This window comes from Chelonia mydas, chromosome 1, assembly GCF_015237465.2.
Source record: "Chelonia mydas isolate rCheMyd1 chromosome 1, rCheMyd1.pri.v2, whole genome shotgun sequence".
In the NCBI taxonomy this organism is placed as follows: domain Eukaryota; kingdom Metazoa; phylum Chordata; order Testudines; family Cheloniidae; genus Chelonia; species Chelonia mydas.
This window is the reverse complement of record NC_057849.1, coordinates 141,346,217-141,371,589: the sequence shown is the minus strand read 5'-3', so window position 1 is coordinate 141,371,589 and position 25,373 is coordinate 141,346,217. Positions and strand designations below refer to the sequence as shown.

The window sequence follows — 25,373 nt, the reverse complement described above, 5'->3', positions numbered from 1 at the left end:
AGCAAGGTTTTCTTCTCCAAGTAGAACTATAATTGCTATAATTCTACTGTATCATTTGGATCATTGCAGTATTGTTGTTTTCTCTCTCTCTTTCTCTCCCCCTAACACTGCAATAACGCGCGCCAGTGTTAAATTAGCAGGTTGGAGGGGGAAAAAAGACCGTAAATGAATGAAAGTTTGTTAAAAAAAATAAATAAAACAACCAAATGACTTGGCAAAGGCAAGATCGCATCGCCGCGGATCCTCGCGCGCAGTCAGGGCTCGTTGTCTCCCCTGCCATTGGCCGGCAGGCTCCAAGTGAAGTTTATCTCCATTGTTTAAATACATGTTTGGAAGAGGTTGAGCTGAATGTGGGGGGACCCGGGCAGAGAGGGGCTGCTTGAGCCCCTTCCGACCATTTTTCACGATACATAAAGTAAAGCATCTCAAATGAAAGTGTTTCAGGTTCATGCGGCGCCAGGTACTCCAGATCGCTCCAGTTTGGAGATTTAGAACCGATGCCTTCGTGCACATTTCTTGCAAGTGTCAGTAAAACATTAACAACAAAAATGCATCGTAAACTTAACCTTCCCCGTGTAAGGAAAACGGTTTCTTAGACTCTCATGTGAACATCCAGTCCAATGGTGTAGACAGCCCCAATTTGTGCAACAACCAACAGATTTTTTGACAGCTTTATAGTCTCATGCAGGTTGCAGTATTACATTTGTCATTTTCATTTTGGTTATTGATCGTGAAAGCCGATAAAGCCGATTTATTTTTTTATTATTATTATTATTATTATTATTGCCAGCTAACAGGGTATCAATCAGACAAGCAATCAGGGAGAACAAGCCAGAAGTGTTCTATACCTATGCACTTAAAGTGTAATTTATTTGCTTAATATTAAAGAGAGAGGATAAATGAACATGTTAACCAAAATTAGAAAAAATAAAAGCAGGAGCTCTCTTTTGCTCGTTTATGCAGCCCACTAATTCTTCTTTTATTATGACCGTTCAACATATTATTGTTTTTATAATACAATAAATGTGCAAAAGTAGCCTTCATTAAAAAAAAACAACACAACTAACTAGTAAAATCCGGTCAGTCAGTAACTAAGTTGCTTTCAGGCGCTCTGTCTGTTATCTGTGCATTTAATCCCTGATTTCTAGATTTGTTTTTTATTACAATTATTACTGACATGGCGTTCAAGAATACCAATAACTAAGAAGGGATAAATAGAGCTTTTTGAAGTCGTGGCATTGAATCGTGACAATGATCGTTCGAGGGTGTATGTGAAAATGTGTCTGGTGTCAGGATCTCGTCTCTCCCGAGTTAAAAAGACTTTCCTTCCAAATCGCGTTCTCACTCCAGACACGGAGCGAGGATTAGAAAAATAAAAACTGGCAGGCAAAGCAAACAGGAATGCTCCTTCCGTGCAGCAGAAGGAGGAAATCTAGCTTGTCAGAGACATTTCATAAAGGGGGTCAGAAACTGGTTGATTGTATTTTAGTCACACGTATTTATCATTAAAATGTAGCTTTGTGTAACAATGATGTGATCGCATGTTCATTGATTGTGTAGAAACGATCACCCAGCCCCGCCGATGTATTTTTAAAAGGCGTAAAATAAGAGGAAATAAATGCCATGTGGAGCCCTTATGTACCCGACAGCTCTTGGGAATAATGTCTGACTTGATGGTTACTTTGTACATGAATGGGAATCTATGTATAAAGTCAGACATTATTTCCAAGGCCTGTTATTAGAGAGAGAGAGAGAGAGAGAGAGAGAGAGAGAGAGAGAGAGAGAGAGAGAGAGAGAGAATATACACACTTCTTATTTACAATTCGCTCTGTTTAAAGAAGCTCAAGTGAAGGATCCCGCATGAAAACTCTGTCTTGAGGACTGTGGATGTGTATGATTAATAGGAAAAATGGAGCTGTCTCCCACCCAGCTCTCGAATAAGCGCCTCATCTAAGTGTGCGAATGAATTATTTTAGGGTGACAAAGAAAACAAAAGCGAGATGCCTCCGACGTGTCTCGTGCGTTAGTAGGATGGGAACGGTAAATGCACATTTTAGCAGGAGACGCACTGATCATTAAAACATGCCAATTAAAATCGAACCTCAGCTGTATAAACAGTGACCTTAAAATTCTGCTGGGGATGTAAATGCGATCGCTCGGTCAATGAGCAGGAAAAGAAAATCCCAGGCGCCTTTCAGCAGCCAAGATGTGTTTAAAGTGCCTGAGAAACTGTGCGCGTCAACCCAGAGGAGGGAAGGGAAAGGTAAGTGAGGAGCGAACGAAACCTTCTGGGTTTGAAAGTCCGGCACCTTCCCCGGGGATCTGGCGGTTCAGTTACCAACACTTCATGCAGCTCAAATTGTGTGTTAAATACTTCTGCCAAGGCAGCCCCGGAATGTCGATCACACATTAGCATTTGAAAGCGTTATCCAGATGTTTATTACAGTAAAAATCCCAATTATGAATCCTTGTAATTTTAAATACGGACTGTAAGCGATTCAAGTAAGTTCCTTTGTAAAACGCTTTTCCTTTGACACATTCAATGAGGGAGAGCGGGAAGGCAGAAAACCAGACATGGATTTCTTTCTTCTGCACCCCCTCTCCCCCGGCCCTTGGCTTCTCCTCTTTGATTTTCGCTTGGCCCTAGACTGCACTGCAGACATCAGCAAGGAAACGGTGAGTTTGCTGGATACAGCCTTATCTCACCGGTGTTTTAGAATCACCACTGTAGGCATCAGCTCTGTTGTCAGACCCGTTTGGTAGATTTAAAACGGCCGCCCTTCCACAATGATCTCAATGTCGTGGGACATTGCTGGGTTTCCAGTGTAAAGGGAGATAAGGGACACTTCAGACCTTCTGTTTCCAGGCTGAAGATCCAGATGGAAAGTCAGTGGCAAATATGTTGATCCAGAGCTCGATTCTTATTCTCCCATTTCCTTCCAATGAAACTGCTGGTTTACCTCAGGTCAACCTTGGCAGATGAAGGATTCGTCCTCCAGGGCATCGACCCCCCCGCCCCCCCTGCGCAGAATATAACTTTTATAAACAATTTTAAATCTAGCCATTAAAGAGAAATCGGCTGTCGAGATGAAAGTCTTGTGTCTCCTGACACTGGCTTTTTATGTGTCTTTTCCCATCACCCAAGCCGTGTTGCCATCTACGTACCTCCTTTTCTGCTGTTAAACCGCTGTTCAAGCGTAACTAGCAATGGATAGGTAACAGATCTGCTACAAGTGCGAGCTCATCCGCATTAGCCCCGCCAAAGTACCTTGAAAGCATTATTTTATTTCCAAACGACTACTCAAAACGTGCACTGACATTTGAAACCATTCCATACCCCAGTAAAGAAGAAAATGCCAACTGAATTGTTGTTCTGAATTGTTTTGAAAGCAATAACTGAACCTCGCATCCTGGTTGTTTAATAACCCGTACCCCTCTTTCCCTACCCCTACCCAGTAATTTAGAATTGTGGGAAACAATATATTTGACAGACACTCCCTTTCCCGGACGTGAGAGGTGGTGGGGGGTCAGTAGTGGAAGTAGCTGCAGAGAGATGGAGGAATAGGAGGGCAGGGAGCGAGGGGTTTGGACTAGTTTGCTGAGTGAGGAGGGGTGGAAGTGAACGCTGCTCCGAGGGACGCGCCGAGGAACTTTTCCGCGCTGGTGCTGATCCCCGAGTGATCCAAACCGGGCTTTGCTCCGAGCTGGAAGCCTGAAGCGGCCCTGCCCCTGGCGAGAGCCAATCAGAGGGCGGCTCCCAGCACGTGGAGGAGAGGGACTCAAGAGCAAAGCAATTGCAGCTCACTACACTTGTTACTAGTGTCCTGAGCAGGAAGAGGGGCGAGTGGAGCCGCTGGTGGGGGGATTAAAAAACACTCCAGCCCAAGCAAAAACAACAACAACCAAAAAAACAAAAAGCCAACAACCCAGCCCCACACACACGCAGTCAGCCAGCCAGCCAGCCAGGCGGCCGAGCGAGGCAGCTCCTTACCGAAGGGAAAGCCAAAGCCATGAGCAATCAATACCAAGAAGAGAGCTGCTCTGAGAGGCCTGAATGTAAAAGTAAATCTCCAACTTTACTCTCCTCCTACTGCATAGACAGCATCCTGGGCAGGAGGAGCCCCTGTAAAATGAGATTGCTAGGAGCTGCTCAGAGCCTGCCTTCTCTGTCTAACCGGACAGAACAGGACAAGGCCGTGCAAGGTAAGCAACAAACGGCGGGTTGCAAGCAAAATCAGCTGGGGGAAAAGAAAAGTAAAAGTGCAGCTGGGAGGGAAGGGAAGGGAAGGGGAGGGGGGAGACCCAAAGAAGACGCTCTATAGGCCTGATAACCGCAAAGCCATTCAGAGCTCTAACCCCTGCTGGATCGCTCCCAATCTCGCTCGCTCGTTTTCGATCGCTCTGGCTCACACCGTGAGCATTTAGTTTGGTCATAAAAGTAATATATTTGTAGAGATCGGCTTATGTAAGCGAGAGGTCAGGAATAGCAGTTGCTGTTGGGATTAGCTCACCCCACCCCCTTCCAGCGTGTGGACAGGGGCTCTCCGAGCGGCGGAGACCCTGTAATTCTGGGGCGCTGAGGGTGTTCCGCAGTGGGGGAGCATTGCCATTGAGTTGGGCGGATTTGGTTACCGCGATCGTATCTTCAGTTCAGATTATTCTTATTTATTATTAATTTGATTTTACTAAAGTTTAGCCCAGACTAAACTCTTCGCATTGCATGGTACTGGGCTGGAACTGCTGGGAAACTGCGGCTTCCTTTTGCGCTGTTCTTAGCCTGACAAGTTCATCGTTCTTGCTGGGGATTTACCATTTATGTCAGAAGTGAACACTATTAGATTCGTACCCTAGCTAAGCCGGATTCCATATTTTTCAGTAGTTTTATTAATTGAGACTCAGTATCGTTAAAGAAAAGCTGGAGGGGTGGGGATGGAAATCCTGCGTATTTGTTGTGTAAAACATTTCTCTGATCTCCTGTATGAAGTTCATGCTTGCTTTTGAGCGAGAAGGGGAATTAATAATTCGCCACCAAATCACATTTCCCATCTCTTTTCGTTTAGGGCTGTTTCGTCCCGCTCAAGGGCGGTTTAACCTCTGGGGAGATCATTCACAGCAGCGGGTTTTCTTTCTCCTTGCCAGATAAACTTGCGATTTAGAATAATAGGCTTGTTTGAAACGGAAAATATCCAATGAACACCGTTAGGGCAAAGGAAGCGAGACGAGCTAGAGCATCTCGGCCTTTGGGTGTGTTCCCCCCCCTCATCCCCCCGATTCCCCAGGGCTATTTCAGACTCTGATGGTAGCACGAAGTCCCTGGGTTAAAAGGGAAGTGTGTTCTGCAGAGCGGGGGGAATAACCGGGGCGGGGAAGGGTTTGCTGAGCCCGCGCTACGGCCGGCGCCTGTTATCGGGCAGGGATGAGCGATGGTCGCTTTATGCCACCAGCTAGGACCGGCTGCCCGCTGCAGGAGAGAAGCAGGCGGCTACACTGGGATGGACCGCTGGCAACTTTCCAGCCGGACTCTGGAAGGGTGGGGAGCCGAAGGGGCCGGCGTGGTTTGATGCTGACGATGGTGGGGGTCTCCCGCTGGCTGGGGCGGGGGCTGGGGTCCCCGTGAGCCCCCCACCCACCCGGCTGGTGCCTTGCCCTGCCTTGCTGCCGCGGCTGCCCTGACCCGGTCTCTCTCTCTCTCTCTCTCTCTCTCTCTGTCTGTGCCCCGGCGGGCTGTGTGTGTCTGTCTCCCGGCAGGATCCCCCAAGGGGAGCCCCCCGTTCGAGCCCGCCGAGCTGCATCTGCCGCCCAAGCTGCGCCGCCTGTACGGGCCCGGAGGGGGCCGGCTGCTGCCGGGGGCGGCCGGGCCGCGGGGGGAGCGGGCGGAGGGGGCCGCCGCCCCGTCCTGGGACACGCTGAAGATCAGCCAGGCGCCCCAGGTCAGCATCAGCCGCAGCAAGTCGTACCGGGAGAACGCGCCCTTCGCGCCCCCGCCGCCCGCCCTGGACGAGCTGGGGCGCCCCGAGGAGAGGCCGGGCCCGGCGGCCGCGGGGGTCCCCGAGGAGGAGGAGGAGGAGGAGGACGAGGAGCTGCTGGAGGAGGAGGAGGACGAGGACGAGGAGCTGGAGGAGGAGGACGAGGAGGAGCTGCTGGGGGAGGCCGGCGGGGGGCTCCTGAAGGAGCCCAGGCGCGGCGCTGCCCCCGCCGCGGGGCCCGACGGAGGGGAGCTGTCCCCCAAGGAGGAGCTGCTGCTGCACCCGGAGGACGCCGAGGGCAAGGACGGCGAGGACAGCGTGTGCCTGTCGGCGGGCAGCGACTCCGAGGAGGGGCTGCTCAAGAGGAAGCAGCGGCGCTACCGCACCACCTTCACCAGCTACCAGCTGGAGGAGCTGGAGAGGGCCTTCCAGAAAACCCACTACCCAGACGTCTTCACCAGGTACAGGCTGAGGGGGCGCCGCGGATCGCAGCCTGCCCGGCTGGGCGCGGGGCCCTTCCCACCCCGCAGCTCCCCTGTGCTCGGAGGCAACTCCTGGGGCTGGCTGGCTGAGTGGAGAAGGCGCCTTGGCGTTTCTCTCTCACACACATCCCTGAGTTTCTCTGCTGGCCACAATCGCCAGGAGTTTCCTCTCGGTCTCACCCAGGCCTTTCCTGAATCCCCCTCGGATCAGCTGGGAAGAGAGTTCTCCCCCCACTTCAGTCAGCTTTAGACGCAGGCTCTACTGTAGAAATAGCTGCTCTGTTAGCGGGAGAAGGGGGGGGGGGGGGCGGCCACAGGAAAGGAGAGAAACTTCTGCCATTAGTTTGTCTTCACTGCAGAGCCAGTTGGCCAAGGGCAGGTAGTATCTGTCCAGCTCCTCGCTAAACCAAATAGTGTCCTATTTTTATCCCATGCCTTGATCCTTCTTCAGATCTACCAGCAAGCTAGCTGAGTATCAGTTACGCTTTTCCCAGTGCAAGCTGGAACCCTGCCCTGTCCAGGGAAGTCCTGTAAAAAAAGATCAAAGTATTCCAGCTTTGGGTTCTTAGAATATTTAGCTAGATAATAGCTCCGCTAAAATACTGCGTGTAACATGTTTAACCTCTGCGTATGGATAGGTGCAGAGAGATACAAACTTAGATCGGAGTCAGAGAGGGGTGGGGGTGATATTCTCCTACACATAGTAGGGTCTAAAGAAAAGGAGGACTTGTGGCGCCTTAGAGACTAAGTCCCCCTTTTCTTTTTGCGAATACAGACTAACAGGGCTGCTACTCTGAAACCTGATAGTAGGGTCTGTTGGGGTTGTATACACTTCATCTACAGCTCATTTACTGTCCTTGCCCAGAAACACAGAGACAAATTTTCGAATGGGAATTAGGTGTATCTTGTGTTTGTTTACAGTTCTGACGGGCTCTTTCCCATTCTCCTCCTTTTCACACACACCCGTCCAGTCTCCTTAGCCCAGAAACTCCTTTGATTTACACCGCCTGCTTTTTTTTCCTTCCCCTGAATTTTGAAGCCAGATCTCGAGGAGACCGTGTCAAAAGGGGAGAGAAAAAAATAAGGAGCGAGTAACCTCTATAGAACGTTAAAACCACAATCAGACCCCCAATTTCATAGCTCGCCGTTGTCACTAAAAGAAGGAAAGTCAACCCTCTTTTTGAACAAAAAACAAAAACAAAAAACAATGCGGCGTGGAAACGCTTAAATGGGGATTTAACTGTGGGAGCCGGAGTGCACTTATGCTCTGCTGCATCTAACAGATTTCTGCAGCCTCCAGACAGCAACGAAACTCTTTCCCCAGAAGACACAGTTGCTAACACCTTTAACAGCCCAAGGCCTTCCGCGCCGTTTTGCGCTGCCTGAATAGTGCAGAGCTGGCTCCAGAACGGGTAGTTTAGCTACAAGCTCCTGGAGGGAAACGGGGAAAATCCGACAGGCCTTTTTTTGTTGTCGTCGCTTCTGCGATTCCTGAGCCTTTTCTCTGGCTGGACATTAAAACAGAAAGCTGTCAGCCGGCTCGGAGACTTGAGTTAAAATGTCAAGCGCTTGTTGTGTGGCGAAAGGGAAGGCGGCTTGTGTTTGGCTTCCCTCGGGCTCGAGGCTTTGAAAGTTGCAGGTGAGGCTGAGAGAGTCTGAAAGAAAACAGCCTCTTTGCAGCCCGGGGTCCCTTGGCCAGCCCAGCTCTTTCTTTTTAGCGGGGGGAGAGCCAATTATGCTCTGCGCTCTCATATTTTAGGTAAACAGATTACGAGCAGTTTTATAACATCTTGATGGTTTCCGATTTGCCTTCATTATTGCAATAATAACTGCAATGAAGGGGTAGGGTTTCAGCTAAATTGCCCCCCCCCCCCCCGCGCTGTGCAGAGTTTGCGGTGGGCATTGGAAACACCGAGCGTTTCCTGGGTTTGAAACTAATGAGTTCTTAAGACACACACTGTGACGGACGAAGATCATTGCGGACCGCCTGACCCGGGGGCGACTTCGCCCCCTTTGCCCTCTAGCATCTCCTGCTCGCTTGCGGAGGGGAAACGTGCAAGAAGCCCTTCCCCTGCGATTGCTACACAGGCCGCGGGTCTGGCGAGCAGGCGGGGTGTGAGCCCTGGGAGCCAAACTGCGCTGACTTCAGCCCCGGCGGAGTTTTGCGGAGCAGACTGTGGCTCCGGGGGTTAGGCTAGGGCTGCCCCTGGATACTCCCCTGGCAGGGCTCTGTGGGCCGTGGCCTGCCGGTGGTGGGTGCGCTGTGTTTGCGCTCAGACCAGGCACACGGCAGGGGGCTCGATCCTGCTCCCCTTCGTGTCCCCCGGAGCTCGGCCATTGACTCGAGACCCCCCTCCCCGGCCGGGGTCTGGGGACGGGGCAGAGCTGCCCCAGCTGCCCTGCGCCCCCGAGGGGAGTCTCACGGCGCGGTGTGTCTGTGTGCTTGTTTCCCTCTCAGGGAGGAGCTGGCCATGCGGCTGGATCTGACCGAAGCCCGAGTGCAGGTGAGTCCGGGCGAGAGCTGGGTCGGGTGCGCGGTCTCCCCACCCCGCAGAGAGCCGGTGGATGCCCGCGGGGCCCTGGCCAGCCAAGCTCACCAGCACCCGCTGGGACGGGGCTCAGCCCTGCGCGGGTGGGTTGGAAACCATCCCTGGTGCCTTTGCCTCTCCTGCGGGGTGTTCTCCAGAGGCACGCTGGGGTGGGGAGGCCGGGGGGGGGGGGGCTGGCCCCTGGGGACAGTGTGGTGGGCAGGGGAAAGACCGGAGGAAACGAATCCCCCCTCCTCCCACCAAACCCCCAACCGACCCCAGGAAATCAGCCGGCGAAACCCAGTTGGATTAAAATCGCCCGGCCACGCGGGGTTTTGGTTGTTAGACAAACCTGCTCTGCTCCAAGCAGGTATTTGGCCGTGATTAAATCTCCAATCGGGCTTCATAAAAGCCCACTTAGTGCTAGAACAAACAGGGCCATTTGAAGGCGAAATGTTGTTTGATTTCCTCTCCGCCTGCACAAGGGGCTGGCTAATGCTATTTGATTTCCCATTTTTGATAGCAATAAGCCCGCATTGATCTAATAGTGAGTGAGTGCAATGCTATTAAAGGTGTTTGCAGCCCCATACCAGAGTGCATTTCCTAACCCAAGTCTCATAACCAAAGAGACGATAAACATTGGGATGCCCTGATTGCCAACAGAAAACAGATGTCTCTGGGTCTGAAGCTGAGCAAATCACTTTACAGTTAAAATCAGGCGCTGATAAAGCATAATAAATTCCATATGGCTCATTTAATACACAACAGCTTCTTGCATTAGAGGGGCTAATGATGAGATTTGTCCCCTCCTTTCTGTTGACACATTTCTCCATTGTCAAACAGAGATGTGACAGCAAATCAGTATTTTCAGCTCAGGGGAACAAGTCGTGGGAAAGTTAAATAACTTTTAAAAAGAAAGACACCCCCTTTCTCTCTTCTCCTATTCACTGGAGGAGATGTAATTAAGGGAATATGAATTATGAGAGTCCCTTCGTTTACCTTTTGGGTGTACTCAGACTTATTAATTCAATAATGGGGAATTGCAGTGGGGGCAGCTTGCTAATTGAGTTTTAGTTGAGAGAGACGATCCGCTTGTAGAAGATTTTGGTTTCCTTTAAGAACATTATGTCTCTTCATACGTACGTCTCCACATAGCATTGTTGCTTTTATTCGTTTAGCTGCAGTTGAGATGGGGGTTCATAATGATCTGCCAAACGTGAGCTACATTTAAAGGTGAAAATTCAACCCCCACCGCTCCGCAAAATTAACAGATTATGTCTCTTTCAAAGGCTCTCCTTTGATGTGTGATATTTATACTTTGCTATTAAGCAAACATTTTCCATTAAAATGTGGTGTTTTATTAATTTCTCCTGTTTCAAAGAACAAACAGATTTTGATTAACGAATGTTTAGGGTGAGGTTGCAATGCTGTGGCTGGCTAACAAAGTCATGTAAACTAAATCCTAAGAGTACAGCTGGGACATGCATATTATTCCTTCAATAGCTTCGCGATTTTTTTTTTTAAATATTACATTTTACTTGCAGTCCCGATTTTGTATTGCTTTTAATCTTTAAAAAGCTGAATGAGCCTAAAATGATACCATTTGTAAATATTAACTTCAGTGAAAGATACCATGCAGATCTTAGTGTGGGTGTGTGTATAGATCACATCATAAAAATAATTTAGTTCTAGTGGGAATTAATTTTTAGAACATTTGACTACAGCAATAATGTTTCAGTTAAAATGTCCATAAAAGAAAGCATTATTGTATGCTGCCAAAACCACCACCATGCTGTCAAGTATTTAAATTAAAACGTTTTACTCTCCACTCAAACCAGTAGGATTCCTCTGGAAAATGGATACATGTTAGCTGAAAAAGAAACTTCCGAATATTATACTGTGTGTTAAATGTTACATACATTCAGAGTATTCAGTACACACGTGTGTGCTTATTTATACCTGTGAAACGTAAATCCGGAGACGAGGTATTATTTATATAGTGTATAGCATAAGCAACCAGACTAAGGATAAAAGGCTTAACGGGTCAGCGCCACCCTAGCCTCATACTTTCCTCCAAAGAGGCAATCACTTTACCAGCAGGGTAAATATATAAACCAGGAGAAGATGATAAAAACGCTTTCATGAAAGGTAACCATGCACGCCCAGTTCAGGGGTTGTTTAATCCTGTCTTAATGTGCGAGTTATTTGACCAACCTAGGCCATTTATTACTCGATGTAATAACAACAAAGTTATCTCTCTCTTCCCCCCTCCCCCCAACCCCTCCAAATGTTACCTGGAACAACTGCCATTTGTAGTCTAAAATCCTATCCAGTTCTGACCTTCTGCCTGCTGAGGGTTTGGGGTAGAAATGCTCGAGACCTATCCGTAAAATTTACCAGGTCTGCTGGGCAAAACATTTGGAGAGGAGGCCAGAAATATGTAAACTATTAAAACCAATTTTCTTTTGGCTTTCAGGTATGGTTCCAGAACCGTAGGGCTAAATGGCGGAAGAGGGAAAAGGCTGGGGCTCAGACACACACCCCAGGTTTGCCTTTCCCTGGTCCCCTGTCAGCAACTCACCCACTCAGTCCATACCTTGATGCTAGTCCTTTCCCTCCTCATCACCCAGCTCTAGACTCCGCCTGGACTGCTGCTGCAGCAGCTGCTGCCGCCGCCTTCCCTAGTCTACCTCCTCCGCCTGGTTCTGCAACTTTGCCACCAAGTGGGACTCCGCTAGGCCTCAGCACTTTCCTGGGCGCAGCTGTATTCCGGCATCCAGCCTTCATCAGCCCTGCATTTGGCAGGTAACAAGTTGAACGGTTTCCATTTGCCAAAGCGGTGTATACACAGTACAGGGGGGTGGAGGTTGGGGAGGAGAAAGTGCGTGCCATGGAACATGGCTTTCCGGAGCCACGACTGCCTACTGCAATCCAGCTTGTGTTCAATTAACGCACTTCTCTTGCCTGGATTAGTTAGGCACCTCTTAGTTGAATTTACACTACAGATTATTCGGGGCGGTGGCGGGGGGGAAGGGAAAGGGGAAAAAAAGGACAAGTGAGGGGAAGTGGCAGACTTCCAAGCACTTGACGTCTGCATGCTACAACCTGACTCATTAATGTGCAGTGCTCCGAGTCTCAGGTGGAGGTTAATGTGAATAGAACTGTCTTGAAAGAGTAACAAGAAAGTTTTCGAAGAGTTGCTCTGGTGTGAGGGTTGGTGGCAGTGAGTCAAGAAGGAAAGGCAGCTTCTCACCCTGAAGTTGGTATCCCACAAGTGACTTGGCGCCGATGATGCTTCCCCGGTAGAGCCGGGTGAATAATTTGTAGCGTGTAATTTGATTAATTTTACCTCTTTTGCTGTTCACAAATTGCGCTCGAGCAGCCTATCGTTTTCTTGAACGTATTAGTTATTTAAAACCATTCACAGAATTATAACGACTCTGGGTTGGTAGATCTCTCGCAAGCAGTTCATTGTGGATTATTTGATGTTCGAAATTCGAGCTGTGTTGGTTAGTGTTGATTGGACGCACAGGTCACATGTTACGCTTCGGTTCCCTGACTAGATGAGGGTAACTCTTAGAATCAGATTGTCACCGGGAATATTCACGTCTACTAATTCAAAATCTGCTCTCTGGGAATATTCTCTTATATCTGGTAGACAGACATTCACGATTTCCACAAACATTCCTGTCCCAGCGCATCACTCGCTAGAGTATTTGTAGCAAGGGAACACAATACAGGTGAAGCATTAAATAATTAGTAGGACTCGTCGTAAAAATTGTTTTGGAGTATTTGCTCGGCTCTATTTCTCAGTGTGTTTTATACCTAAATCTACCAGTCGTGTAAGACACTGAAATAAAAGAAACGATTCACGTATATTATAGCTTCCTTTATTTAAATGAAAACCAAATGATGAACTAAAAAGTCTGTAGTTAATCACACAGACAGAGAAACAATAGAAGGATTTATTAAGTTGGAGAGAGCAGTGAAAATAAAACTGAATGTAACTGCAAGGATCTCTGTTTAGGAGAACAAAGAAATAATAGATTCATCCAACTGAGCAGCCACTTTAACACAATCGTCGGGAGGAAAATTTAAAAAAATCTAAGTAAAATTAGTTTCTTAGTCTAAACCAATACAATTAAACAGTTTATGCATCAAATTGTAGTCAGTGACTCAATTTACCTAATGGAACAAGTGATGTTACAGTGGTGTCACGCCCCCTGCTTAGAGCGATGATTTCACAGTTTATCACTTCTCTTGTAGCATTAGTGCAGTCCTTCTACGGATTGTTTTTTCTTTCTGACAACAAATTGAAAAGTGAATTGTAAAAGCTTACTAACTCAGCCTGGATAATGGGCTATAAGATTAAAATAGGCATGACAGAGCAAATTCACATCCACCTTGAAATGTAGTATTTCAGTATGTATTAGGTGATTTAAAACGGTTAAATTTAACAAGTTCACCACAACAGGGATTGCCTCCCACTAATCAGACCTATCATTGTTTTGATATATAAAGTATTGCTAGATTTTACCAGTAGAATTAGAGGTTCTGAAGAACCTAAAAGCTTGTGTTCAACTGAGCAGTAATTGACCTTTTAAAGGGAATGCGTTCCATTCTTGCCAATCTTAATACTTAATATCTGCATCAAAGACTCAGAAAGAAAAAAAAATCGCAGCAGCCAATATGGGAGCTTAGCATGCTAGGGCTTAGTATGTAGACCCTGATGCCTTCAAGGAACACAGTTCAATTCCTAGCCGTGATGATGTCAATAATCACATCCTTGGTTAATGGAGAGTCTGTACATCTTGATGTGCCAGTCAAGGGGGTCACTTGCACTCTTCAGAGTGACTGCTCTGGTGAGAGAAGTAAGAAAAACTAGAGGGAAGGCATTTAAAAGATTGTGTCATTGAGCCTGGATGCTAGGTTGCTGGATAATAATTGGCATTCCACTGTGAGGAAATCAACAGGAATGCCACTTCCTGCTGGTATGGGCATCAGTGCTGAGGAACGGTTAAGACACTTTGGGCATCAGGACAGTAGAACCTTTAAAGGAGGAAGATGATTGTGGAGGGGGGAAGGGGAAAGGCAGAAATCCACTGGGGGAAAAGAGAGGAACAGTATAATGGAAGAGTTTAATGTGTGCAGCGTTTCTATTTTAAATGATAGCTAAGGAGAAAACAATCCCCCAAAGCGTTTCATTTTGGAATTCCTCTCCCTATTAAGTGTAAATCACAGTATCAACTGCTCCTGACAGTGTGCTCTAGTGTGAGCTGCTGTCACCAGCAAATCTGAGAGAATTAGACTCGCTTTTTAAAAATCTTTTGACTGCCAGTGTTGAGATTTTTTTTCAACGTCTTTGTCTTTTCTACATTAGTGATAACACTTCGCTGCTTAGCTCTGACATGAACTCAGTGGAAGCGAACAGGGAAAGGGGAAAAAAGGAACAGATATGACAGCGCTGGTCACCTTATTCTGACAAAACAGCAACAGACACACTCACATAAGCTGCCTTGGTTTTGACCAAAATGTTTACTTTACTTGCAGGCTCTTTTCCACTATGGCTCCCCTGACTAGTGCTTCCACTGCTGCTGCCCTACTGAGACAGCCCACTCCTGCCGTGGAAAGTGCAGTGCAATCAAGTGGGCTATCAGATCCAGCAACAGCTGCAGCAGACAGACGGGCTTCGAGCATAGCAGCTCTGAGGCTGAAAGCAAAAGAACACGCAGCTCAGCTCACACAGCTCAATATTATCCCTGGAAACAGCACAGGGAAAGAGGTGTGCTAAAATAAATAAATAAATAAAGGTCACCTCAGCTAGCACGAATCAAGACCAAATGGAAAAAGAGGACCAGCGACTAAGACATTGGATAGGTTCTCGGGTTAGGAACTTGAAGAAAGCAAGCATCAGCACTCACATGAGTGAACCAACATTTACAAGCTCCTGAATAAGTAACTCCTTGGCTGGTACATTTTAAAACTGTACACTACATTAATTTCTTCATTGGTCATTAGACAAAAGAGCTCCTAATAAGATATTATATTATATAGAATTAAAGTTACATCCCGTCCTCTCCCTTCCCCCTCCCCCCTTTCTGGACATCTGGCTAAATAAAATAAATAAATAAATTGCAATTTCCAAAAAATTACCTAAACCTCCCACACAGCTTCTTAAAATAACATCTTAGGATGTTAAGTCGGTCTATCAGGAGCACTGGAGAACTATTGTACATGTTATTGCAGCCAGCTGCATATTATTAACCAAGGACGCTGCCAGTGCAGAATGAAAGTGAATTTGATGCTGTAAGATAACCAGTGCACTTAAAGGAAAGGGGTATATCTTTTTCTTGTTATATTCTTTAACACTACACCAACCAAGGTTTTTTTTATCAAACCAAAGGGAAATACACTGCTAGAATATGGACTGTTTAAGTCACTAAACTGTGATTATTGATTCTGTACATACCATTGTTATAAAAAAGAACAGAGCTTTGTATATTTGAAATGTTATAAAACAATTGCACTCAGTGTAGTGTTGTAAAAGTTTGTCATTCTGTAGATTCTTACTGTGTTGTAGATATAATAGGGTTCCTAGACAAATATTTATGTACAACCCCTTTATTTAACTTATTAACTGTAGAGGTTTCCGAAACCCTAAAAAGGCAATGGTACAGTACTTTTGTGTAATGTCGTTATTGTTAACACTTTTCCTTGCTATTAGGTGGAGAAGTGCCACACACAGAAAATAAAAAATATATATATAAATATATATATGTTTAACAAAAAGATTGTGAAGGCTACATTGAAGTATATGGCATTTAATAGCGTCATTGGAAATAACCATGGAAATAGCAGCGGTGTAACAAATATGGTCTATTATAACTGTCCAAAACATTGTTACCCCCCAAAACTGCTGTAGGAGGAAGCTGAGATTCCTGTCTTTAGTACGGGCGGGTTTTTCTTGTTTTAAGTCAACAAAATAGGAATTTCTTTTAAAAGATTGAACGTTGAATGCGTTTCTAAGACGCCTGCCCTAAAAATCCGAACAATTTGAAACTCGCTGAGACGCAGAACCCTCCTACAGTCATGCGTGGCAGGTTCCAGCCCGTGTGTGTCCATTGTATGTATTAAATGTCATACAGACTTCAAGTCGGCCGCCACGTGCTTCCAGGGCAACACTGGTTTAGCCAAAGGGGGGCAGGCAAAGTGAGGGCTTGTGGAAGCGGCGGGGAGACGCCCGTGCTCTAGGCCTTGCAGCTCAGGGGAACTGGAGGACGTCAGACTTGTAGACCTCTTGGCGAAGGTGTTTGTAGCTTCCTGGTCAACGCAGTTATTCCTCTACCTGGCCAGCCACAACTACTGCAATCTGACAAGGCCTAGACCCTGGGGGCCAGCCAGAGAGGGCGGGGAGACTGGAGAGGAGTTTCAATCTGGGCTTTTACACGGGGGTGTGGGGGGGTGTCTGTGAGTAGGGCATTGGCACGATGTGTCCTGATTCCTGCACTGATCCGGTCGGTCCCTGCGGGTCTGGTTTGGAAGGGAAGGGCTGTGCGGGGGGAGGGGAGTGACCCCGGCTGGCACTGGCGGGAAGCCAGGCTGTTGGGGGACGGACACTGCGGGGGAGGGGGCACCAGCAGCGGGGGAAATGCGCCTCTAAATGTGCCCTGGGAGGTGCCCAGCGCTAGTCCCGGCTCGCACCCGGCCCTCCCCTCACCGGCTCCAGCGCGGGGAACAAGCTCGGGGAGGCCCGGCGGGGTCGGGACGGGTGTGTGTGTGTGTGTGTGTAAACCAGCGGCAGAGCCGCAATCCGGTTCCAGGCGTCCGGAGCGCCGGGGGCAGAATCCCGCGCCGCTGCCTCCCCGCGCGGCTTTGCCCGTGAGGGTGGCGAGGCGGGAAAGCCCGTCTCGGGCCCCGCAACCCCGGCGGGCCGCGCTTCCCTCCCCGCGCGGCCCGCCGGTGCCCCGAGGTGCTGCTGGCAGGGGCCGCGCCGGACCCCCCTTGCTTGAGCAGCTGGCAGTGCGGGGCCCGGTAGCTGCTCCCAGGCTGGCCCGCCGGCGGGTCTGAAGCCATCGCTTCTCCTTTGACCCTTCCCCGGAGCAGAAGCAAATCGCGTGACACCCCCCGCTCCAGCCACGGCTCACAACTCGGGCCGGCCGATAGCCGAGCCGGGCCTTGTTTTACCAGCCTCCTCATCCCGGCTCCCTCGGATGCTGCAAACACGCCCCAGCCCAAGGCCCCCTCTTCTTTCAAGCTGCTCCAGCTGGAGGGAAACTCGTCCCGCGCCCCAGCGTCCCCGTCAGCAGCCCCCACGCCCGCGACCCCCTGACTTCCAGCGGGGCTCCCTGTTCAGCAGCTGACGGGGCACGCATGACAAACGCCCAGCAGCTTTTCAAAGCGGCAAAAGAAACCAATTTTCTTCCCCCTCCGAACCTTCCCGAGCGCTGAATGCTGGGGGCTGGAAAGAGCCACTGGAGCGTGCTTAGGGGATTTTATGAGATTTTCCAGAATGATTTAATCGAATTGTGAAGCATTATTAATGAATGGCAACCCACTTCGGCCCTAATATCTGGGAACGCTTCGCTACAATGCAAAGGGAGCATGACCCTCCCCGTCTCAACCTCAAACAACCCTCCCCCCCCATATAGTCTTTACAATCGCCAAAGAAATATTGACGCTTGTATGTAGCGCTAGAGAGCCAGGACTCATGGCGACCCGATTCTCTCCCAGGGCCAAATCTCCCACCATCTGTTTTCACATGTCGAAGCCAACAAGAGTTCCCAGCCCAGGGTTTCCCTTACTCCCTGTTCCGCCCCAGGACTCCAGACTCCTGCAACACGCAGCGACTCTGGCAACCTGGGGGCACGGATACCGACGCTCTTCAAAGCCAGCTCGGCGGAGTGAAAATTGGTGTGCAAGGCACCCTGACCGAAGGGCACGGTCTGCAGCAGACCGAACACGGGGCAGATTTCATTTCTCCCCCGTCCGGAATTTGGGTTTGCAGACGTTTTCTGTTTTATAAAGAGATGGCTGCAGCGGGATTTCTCCGGGGTAGAATTAAGAGGTGCAAACCCCAGAGGAAGGTACATATCAGTTATCTGATCCCCCCAGCGCCCCCGGCTGTGTGGGGAGGTGATCGCACACAGAGAGGCCACTTCGACAGACCTGAATTGTTTGTTTTTATGAACAAGCTACAGTTCCCCCAAATAACTATACATTTCACTGACAGCATTATATATACACATATATATTTTAGAGTTTTCAAAGAAAAATAACGTTTGCGCCTGGACGTTATTAACTGTACAGTTTGAAGGACACATTTTTACTGCAAAGAAAAGGGAATCATTATCAAGCCATTACGCATTAAGAAATGTCATTCAGTCATTTTTATTCTTTCTGCTGAAATCTTCGTAAAAGCCCGAATCATACTTCCACAAGCAGCAATTTTGCTAATCCAGGGGGTTATTACTCTGGGCCCTTATTAGGATCTATACTACTGGCAAGCAATCCTATAACGTTCTCAAAAGAAGTTTACCTCCGTGTTATAAAACCAGTAGTGGTATTTATACTGTGCAATAATTAGTGTATTACTTGAATCCACTAACAGGTTCATTTTATCTCTGCACAAAACCTCTGGTCTGCTTATAGAAAGCTTGTGCCTCCTTTGGCGCTGTTAAAGTGGTGACAGAGTGAATGAAGGCTGGTAGCACTTTCTCCTTTTGCCTTGCCTTAATTCCCATCTCTTTCTGCTCTCATCCAATTAGTGCAGTGTATTAAGCGGTTTATCATCTCATAGTCAGCTATTGAGAGAAACAAGGCGAACACTTTGCAATAGAGCCTGCTCTCCTTTGACACCCTCAGGTACTTACATATTCCACTGTGCTATGAATAATAGAGGAAGAATAGAGCACTAATTCCCTCATCAAAGAATGCCTTGTCTGCTGCTTTGCTCAACAACACCATTCTGATCAAAAGAAAAGCAATAAAGCTTAGCATAACAAAACGAAACCTACTTATTAGCTTAGTGGTTAAATTAATGCAGAGCCGCTGCTATTCAAAACCAAGGTTTGAAAACAGCCTCCAATAACCTGATAATGCTGCCTTCGGGATGAAGGAATTTTAATCTGAAATTTGAAGCTGGCACAGATGAGTTAATCTATTAAACTGCTATAAGGAGAATTCACCACGAACTGTTCAATTAAGAAATATTTAAGGTGCTCTAGAAGATAGACAAATAGAGCAAAAGGGAAGATGGGCCGAAGTTTGGAATTAGCAAAGTGCATTTTGCAATGAAAAAGGGAATTTTGGCAGAGGACCAAATGGATTTATGGTATGAATTTGTTTTTAATAACACATAAATGCCCTATGTGAAGCCTGGCGTCTTAGTTTATGTATCAGCATTGCTCTCCCCAAACTGTGGAAAAAAAAAAAGAATGAAAAAAATATGTTTAACTGTAGTAGATGAGGGGGCTGCAGCAGGGAGAGGTACAAGGGAGAATGTGGAATAATTCAGCCTAGATCAGTTTCAAAATACAAGCCTGTGAACTTCAACCTTTCCCGAATTATTTACAGCACTACATCAACTATCGCCATTTCCTATGTAGAGAGAATATTGAAAAAAATATAGAAAGATGATTTTGCATTTCCCAGCCTTTCTCCAGGACCAAAAACAGACAAATTGCTTAGGGCTTATTAGTAAGGAAAAAGGCAGTTGTTCCTTGCCAGGAATTCAACTCTTATCTGAGACGAAGCAAAAATTGCCTGAAATTGGGAAAAGCATTCATTTCCGATTCGCCATCTGATTGTGGCTGGCGACAGTTGCTGTAGAGGGGATTTTGTCTTTTCTGTATCATAAAAACAGGGCTTAATCCTTCTTTTCTGGGTGATGGAAGTACAACTTTACTGGAGTTACAAATAGGGATGCTACATATTGCTGCACTCTTCACAATTATTCCACAACCTTCATTTAATTTAAAACTCCCTAACCTTATAAACTAACAGACTATTCAACAATGATTATACAGATACATACAAATGCCAGAGTAAACATTTTATTTGTATATAATACTTACATGTCTTGAAGAATGTAATCTTTTTACTTTTCTAAAAATTCTACCCAGTCTCATTGGTCACGTCAAATAATAATTTGACTGGTTATAGTGGAAAATCTCAAATATACAGGAAATTAAAAAAAAAGACAGGCTATTGATTATTGTATCGTTCAATGGTCTCTAACTTGATTGTTTCATTTAGACAGCAAGACCTTATTTCAGACTTTACACCTGAGAAATTATCCGTTATAATGATCTGACTAAGTATGCTGAATGAATGCACAAGTAGCACCGCTTGATGCATCCAGATGTATAGGATAACACTGACCCCAAACTGGTAACTGTTGATAAGCACACACTCATTTAATTTATTAGGACTACTTGTGCGAGTAAAACTTGCGGGAGTTAGCCCCACGTATGAGAAAGCAAATGTATACTTAGACATACACAACATCACTATCTACATAACAGTGTTACCCCAGAGCACTCTCTGGTGAAATTTTATAAACAAATATGATATAAACACATACACTCAATCACACACAATCCCCTTTGATATCTAGTGGGTTTGTGCTGGTACTCTCACTATTTTCTAGCTTCAAGCCTTTTTCTTAGTTTTCATTGAACCAAACTGACCTTTTAAAAGCAGAGATGCATATATCTCTGTAAATTGCACTGTAAACTTAGAGGAATGGACTCAAAGGGTAAGTCTACACTGCAATAAAATGGCCGCTGTTGGCCAGTGTCAACTGATTTGGGCTGTGGGGCTAAGGTTGCAGGTAGATGTTCAGGCTCAGTAAGGCTCTGGGACACTCCCCCTGTTGTGTCCAATATATACAATGGATCCAGTCAAATTCTCTTTCACCAGAAAACTTTATTTTTTTCCTTCAAGCAGTATGAAATTTTAAATTTTATACTGTTACATATCTTTAAAAGCATTTTAAAGTCTTGAATTAACAAATACATGACACTGTAAACCTAACACAGAATGTAATACTTATTGAAAAGTACAAACAACCTTAATTTTTTCCTCCTCCTACACAAAAGAACCAACCATTTTTATTATAATTTCTTGTCATTTCTGTTTGTCATTTTACTGGCAGTAAACAGTAAATAAGATCTGTTTATAAAACCATTAAAACTTCAGTATGGCCATAATCACTTTTATCACAAAACACCAACTTCAATTTTTTTGGCTACACTTCGTTGTACCCACATTTTTGTCATTGACTGTTTATATCATCTGATTTTTGTGTGGAATAAAGTTAGATATCTATGTGCTTGGTATATGTATCTGGTAAGCTGACTGCATATTTATTTCTTTAGAATAGCAAGACATTACTTATGTGTAAATACAAAGAAAGTACATCTAAACCAGAAAAAATATAGTTCTCTGTTTTTGGTAACTACAGGTTATAAAACTGCCATCCCTTGTTTAGTACCTTTATATATAAATCTTAAAAGTAAAGTCCCCTTCAGAAGAAGGTATTAGGAGGCTTTTAGGTTTAGTATTGTTTTTAATTGGTATGTTTACGATAGGAAAGTAGATAAACTATGAAAAGGCAAAACATTAGTGCTCCTACTGAGACCTCTACTAACCTCTCTTCCTGAGAGCACCTCTACTAAATACCCTGGAGCAAAGTCTAGGATCACTTACATTCCAGCAACTCTCACTGGGAATTATTCAATTAAAGCAGCAATTCCCCCACCCCCTTTTCCCTCATAGGTCTAGATACAACACTATATACACACACACACACACAAAATCAACTACTCAGGTGGTCCAGTAAATCACTATATTCTGTTTTTATCTTTACTTATTTTTTTCTCCACTGAGAAACCAAGATGATTAAAACACATCTGTCTTTTATGTATGTTGAAATCAGAGTATTATTGTTTAAAATGGGAAAGCCAGAGGAGAAAAAAGATTATTGTTTTTGAAGGATAAACAAACCTCTCTTCTACCATTTTCACTTAATCATTGTCTTTCATTACTGGGATCTCCCACAGATTTTACTATACTGAAGGTCTGAAAGAGTTTGCTGAGGTTTACTTCAGAATAGCCACTCATGGACAGAAATTTGTCTACTGTGTTCTTCAACTTTCTGTAAACTTCTGTCTCATTTATGGTCAGCTTCCTCTTCATGATGTCTAAAAACAAAAGAGAGGGATTAAAAGATCAAAAAGAGAAACACTTTTTCATCAATCTTTTAAAATAAGATGTGATTAACTGCTGCTGGAGACACAAAACAAATTTTACTGCAACAGCTTCAGACTTTTGCTGTGCTCTCACGCCCCACTTACCTTTTCCAACAATGCCTTTACCCACAAGTTTAGGAGGGATGTCAAAATTGTAACTCACAAAGACACTGAATCTAGTTCAACAAGGAATTAGTCAGACCATCTGTCACACTGCAACTGAACTGGTGCAGCACCTCCTGTCAGTAACTGACAAGAAGTGCTGCTTGGCCAGAAATGCTGCCCAAGTGGAGGGAGAAAGTGGGGGTTGGTGAGACACAACATCAGAGAAAACCAGGAGTGTGCTGTCATTGACAAATGATTATTAAAAAAAAGTGGGATCATGAAACTTATCACAGAGTAGGCAGCATGTCTAGTGGTTGAAAAAAGGGATTAGGCATCTGGAGACTCAGCATGAAATTCTGGCCCCAGTGAAGTCAATGGATTTTTTTGCCATTGACTTCAATGGCACCATAATTTCATCCTTTGTTCTTATTCCTATCTGTATCACTGGATCACCGAAATACTTTTGGGCAGGTCTACCTCTCTGTTCCCAGGTCTCCTCATCTGAAAAATGGGAATATTAATACTTATCTATCATCATAATGCACTTCAAGATCTTTGAAGAAAGGCATTAAGTGCACACTATTAACAAAGGAGGAACTCCCCATGACCGCAACTTCCTACCCTAACACGTAAGTAAGATGAGCCTATTGTCTTAGCTAATAGGCCTTATGCAGAAGACATAAGATTCTCTTGATATACCAATGAATAGGCCATTCCAAAGTATTCGGTTGGCATGATATCTCTGACAAAACACACAATATTTGTTTTTTTAAACACTTCATGAATTCAGTGGCAAAGTCACTTTCTTTTTTAAATTTAGTTTTATAACAATATAGAAAAAACAAACAAGCTCTCTTATCTTTGTCTGTGAGTGCCTTATCAAAATGACAAACACAATCCAACTAAGACTAAAATTAGCAGATATTCCACATGCCAACAACAAAACACGTGGTAAAGATCAAGTCCAACAATGCTCCTCTTTCCAAACAGGTTCCAATCATGCCCCTCCCTCTTTATAAGCCCAGGTAAATAGATAGACCTCATAGTGCACCTGGAAGGTCAACTGATTCAGACATTTTAGGACTAGTGGACATGCAGGAAGTGGTTCCAAAGTTGAGGGTTCCTCCCTCTTTTATACTGGAGGAGCTCCAGTTGAAGCCTCTCTGCCGATCAAAACGGTGACAGTATGGCACACGGAGATATGCAATCTCTTGAAGCAGCTCACAAGCCATTTTGGCATAGCATAAGCATGTATCCTGCAAGCATCCCACGCAGTTTTCCTATTGCACATTATTCTTGACCTGCTACAACCTGTCTCATTCTTTGCTGTCCTCTGAGCAGAGATTGAAGGATTTCATTACCTTATTTATATTACAAAAATGCCCCACAGTACATATTCCATGTAAAAAACCATAAGAATAACAATTCTTTCTTAACTAGCCAGTACTACACTTTGTGTGGTTTGTTAGAATAACGTAAATCTTTAGGATAGTGAGCATTCCCCAGGAGCAATGAGAGCCACATGTTTTTTGGGACTCTGTGACTTTTCCAGTCCACCCATGTAGGGTTAGACAAAAAAAAATTAAGGTGGAGAGATGAACACTTCCCATTGATCTAGCTTGTGTCCTATATCCATGGGAGTGAAGAAGGACCCATCTAATGTATGAGGACCTGGGAGAAAAACATTAGATAGGAGGGATAGAAAGTATTGGGGGAAAATAATCACAAATCTGGAATTTTATAAACATATTATAAAACATCTTTGACCTTAGCAAGATTTTTCAAGGTAAGATCACTACCTAATAATTTGATACAATATACCTAGCTTCAGGTATTATTGTTGATTCCTCAATTCATACGCTTAGCTTTTCACATTTATTTACTCAGGAACTTCCACTGAAGCCAGTCTTTGCACATATTAATGCAAATTTCTTTTATTTTAAAATTATGATAGTTAAACAAGATTAAAAGTGTACATCACATTTTAGGTACTTTACAAACAACTCTAATCAGCAACCATTCGGTCCCCAAAGGATTACATTTAACTTTAATTTTAAGTATGTGAGAATTTATGTGCCCACCTTCACACACACTTATAAGTGTTTGCAGGATCAGATCCGAAGTCATCAATATATGGAGTCTACTTGAGTATAACATATCTGAATTACTATTTGCCACTATTCAGTCAATAATCAAATTACTTTTTTCTACCGGTAAAAGATAACTTAAAATTCAGCCTAAAGAGAATGAAAAACCAGATTAAAGATTCTGTACTTTAATCAGATTTGAGTCACTATAGCATAAAACACATGTAATTAACCTGGAAACACTTTAAATGTTGGGTCTAATTAAACATAACTGTGAAAAGATATACTGAGTTACTACAGGATTCAGTGTATTGTCAAACAAAAATTAAACTAACCATAATCCTCAAGACACTAAGCAGTTCATATATTGATAAAGCGTAAGAGATATTAAAGGATATTATTTGCAACTGCTCATGTCCTGGCAAAACTGAGGAAACTTGTGCTTACTGTACCAACAACTATATCATGAAGTGTCTAAACTTGAAGTTCAAAATTAGGGTAAAATAGTTTTAAAGATTCCCAGAGCCCAGGAGAGACCAAGGTGAAGTGTATCAATGTACAGAAACAGCTGCTACATATGGAAAGAGCAGGAAGACACATTAATCAGGAAAAGAACAACTAAACTGAAACAATAAAGCAATGCTGAAGTGAAGAACAAAAAAACAAACAAAAAAAAAACGACACACGCATCACTCAAAATCTGTCTCAAGCCATTCCACTAGCAGAGTTTCTAGCTTTTGTTCACTAGATCTAAACATTCATTGTTCACTGTAACCCTTCTGAAAATTTACATTAATTACTTTAAAAAGATTGCTAGATGGAATTTTTTTTTTTTTTTTAGGCAGAAGGGAAAGGTGGAATGGGAAAGGAGAAATAAAAGTGGCTGCATTAAATTAGTGGGAGGATAATTTTAAGTCTTAATTATAAAATACAATGTTATACCACTAAATTCAGA

At 45.1% G+C, this 25,373-nt stretch overlaps 2 protein-coding genes across 5 annotated transcripts in view; one reads left to right on the top strand and one right to left on the bottom strand.

Moving 5' to 3' along the window:
* The first annotated feature begins 3,664 nt into the window (after positions 1-3,664).
* ARX (aristaless related homeobox) lies at positions 3,665-15,509 on the top strand. Of its 2 annotated transcripts, XM_043538003.1 has the most exons (6): positions 3,665-4,203; positions 5,749-6,427; positions 8,907-8,952; positions 11,453-11,522; positions 11,607-11,781; positions 14,527-15,509. In XM_043538003.1, the coding sequence occupies exons 1-6, from the start codon at positions 4,011-4,013 to the stop codon at positions 14,765-14,767; spliced, it is 1,404 nt and encodes a 467-aa protein (XP_043393938.1). In that variant the 5' UTR covers positions 3,665-4,010; the 3' UTR covers positions 14,768-15,509. The 2 variants fall into 2 exon arrangements, with proteins under 2 accessions (XP_043393938.1, XP_037757884.1); XM_037901956.2 differs by having other exon boundaries at positions 3,667-4,203; positions 11,453-11,781.
* Positions 15,510-20,017: 4,508 nt separating this feature from the next.
* The window catches only part of POLA1 (DNA polymerase alpha 1, catalytic subunit), a 349,214-nt gene continuing 343,858 nt past the window's right edge, over positions 20,018-25,373 (bottom strand). For all 3 annotated transcript variants that reach the window (XM_037901946.2, XM_037901935.2, XM_043537997.1), the window contains exon 37: positions 20,018-22,178. In XM_037901946.2, the coding sequence (XP_037757874.1) occupies positions 22,006-22,178 (173 nt within the window). In that variant the 3' untranslated portion in view covers positions 20,018-22,005. The remainder of the gene's footprint in view (positions 22,179-25,373) is intronic.

What these genes read in the sequence shown, in the direction of transcription:
- ARX (XM_037901956.2), top strand. Translation starts at nt 4,011, where the DNA reads ATGAGCAATCAATACCAAGAAGAGAGCTGCTCTGAGAGGCCTGAATGT. An exon ending in ACAGGACAAGGCCGTGCAAG is followed by an intron (nt 4,204 to 5,748) that starts GTAAGCAACAAA and finishes GTCTCCCGGCAG; the next exon opens with GATCCCCCAAGGGGAGCCCC. An exon ending in TACCCAGACGTCTTCACCAG is followed by an intron (nt 6,428 to 8,906) that starts GTACAGGCTGAG and finishes TTTCCCTCTCAG; the next exon opens with GGAGGAGCTGGCCATGCGGC.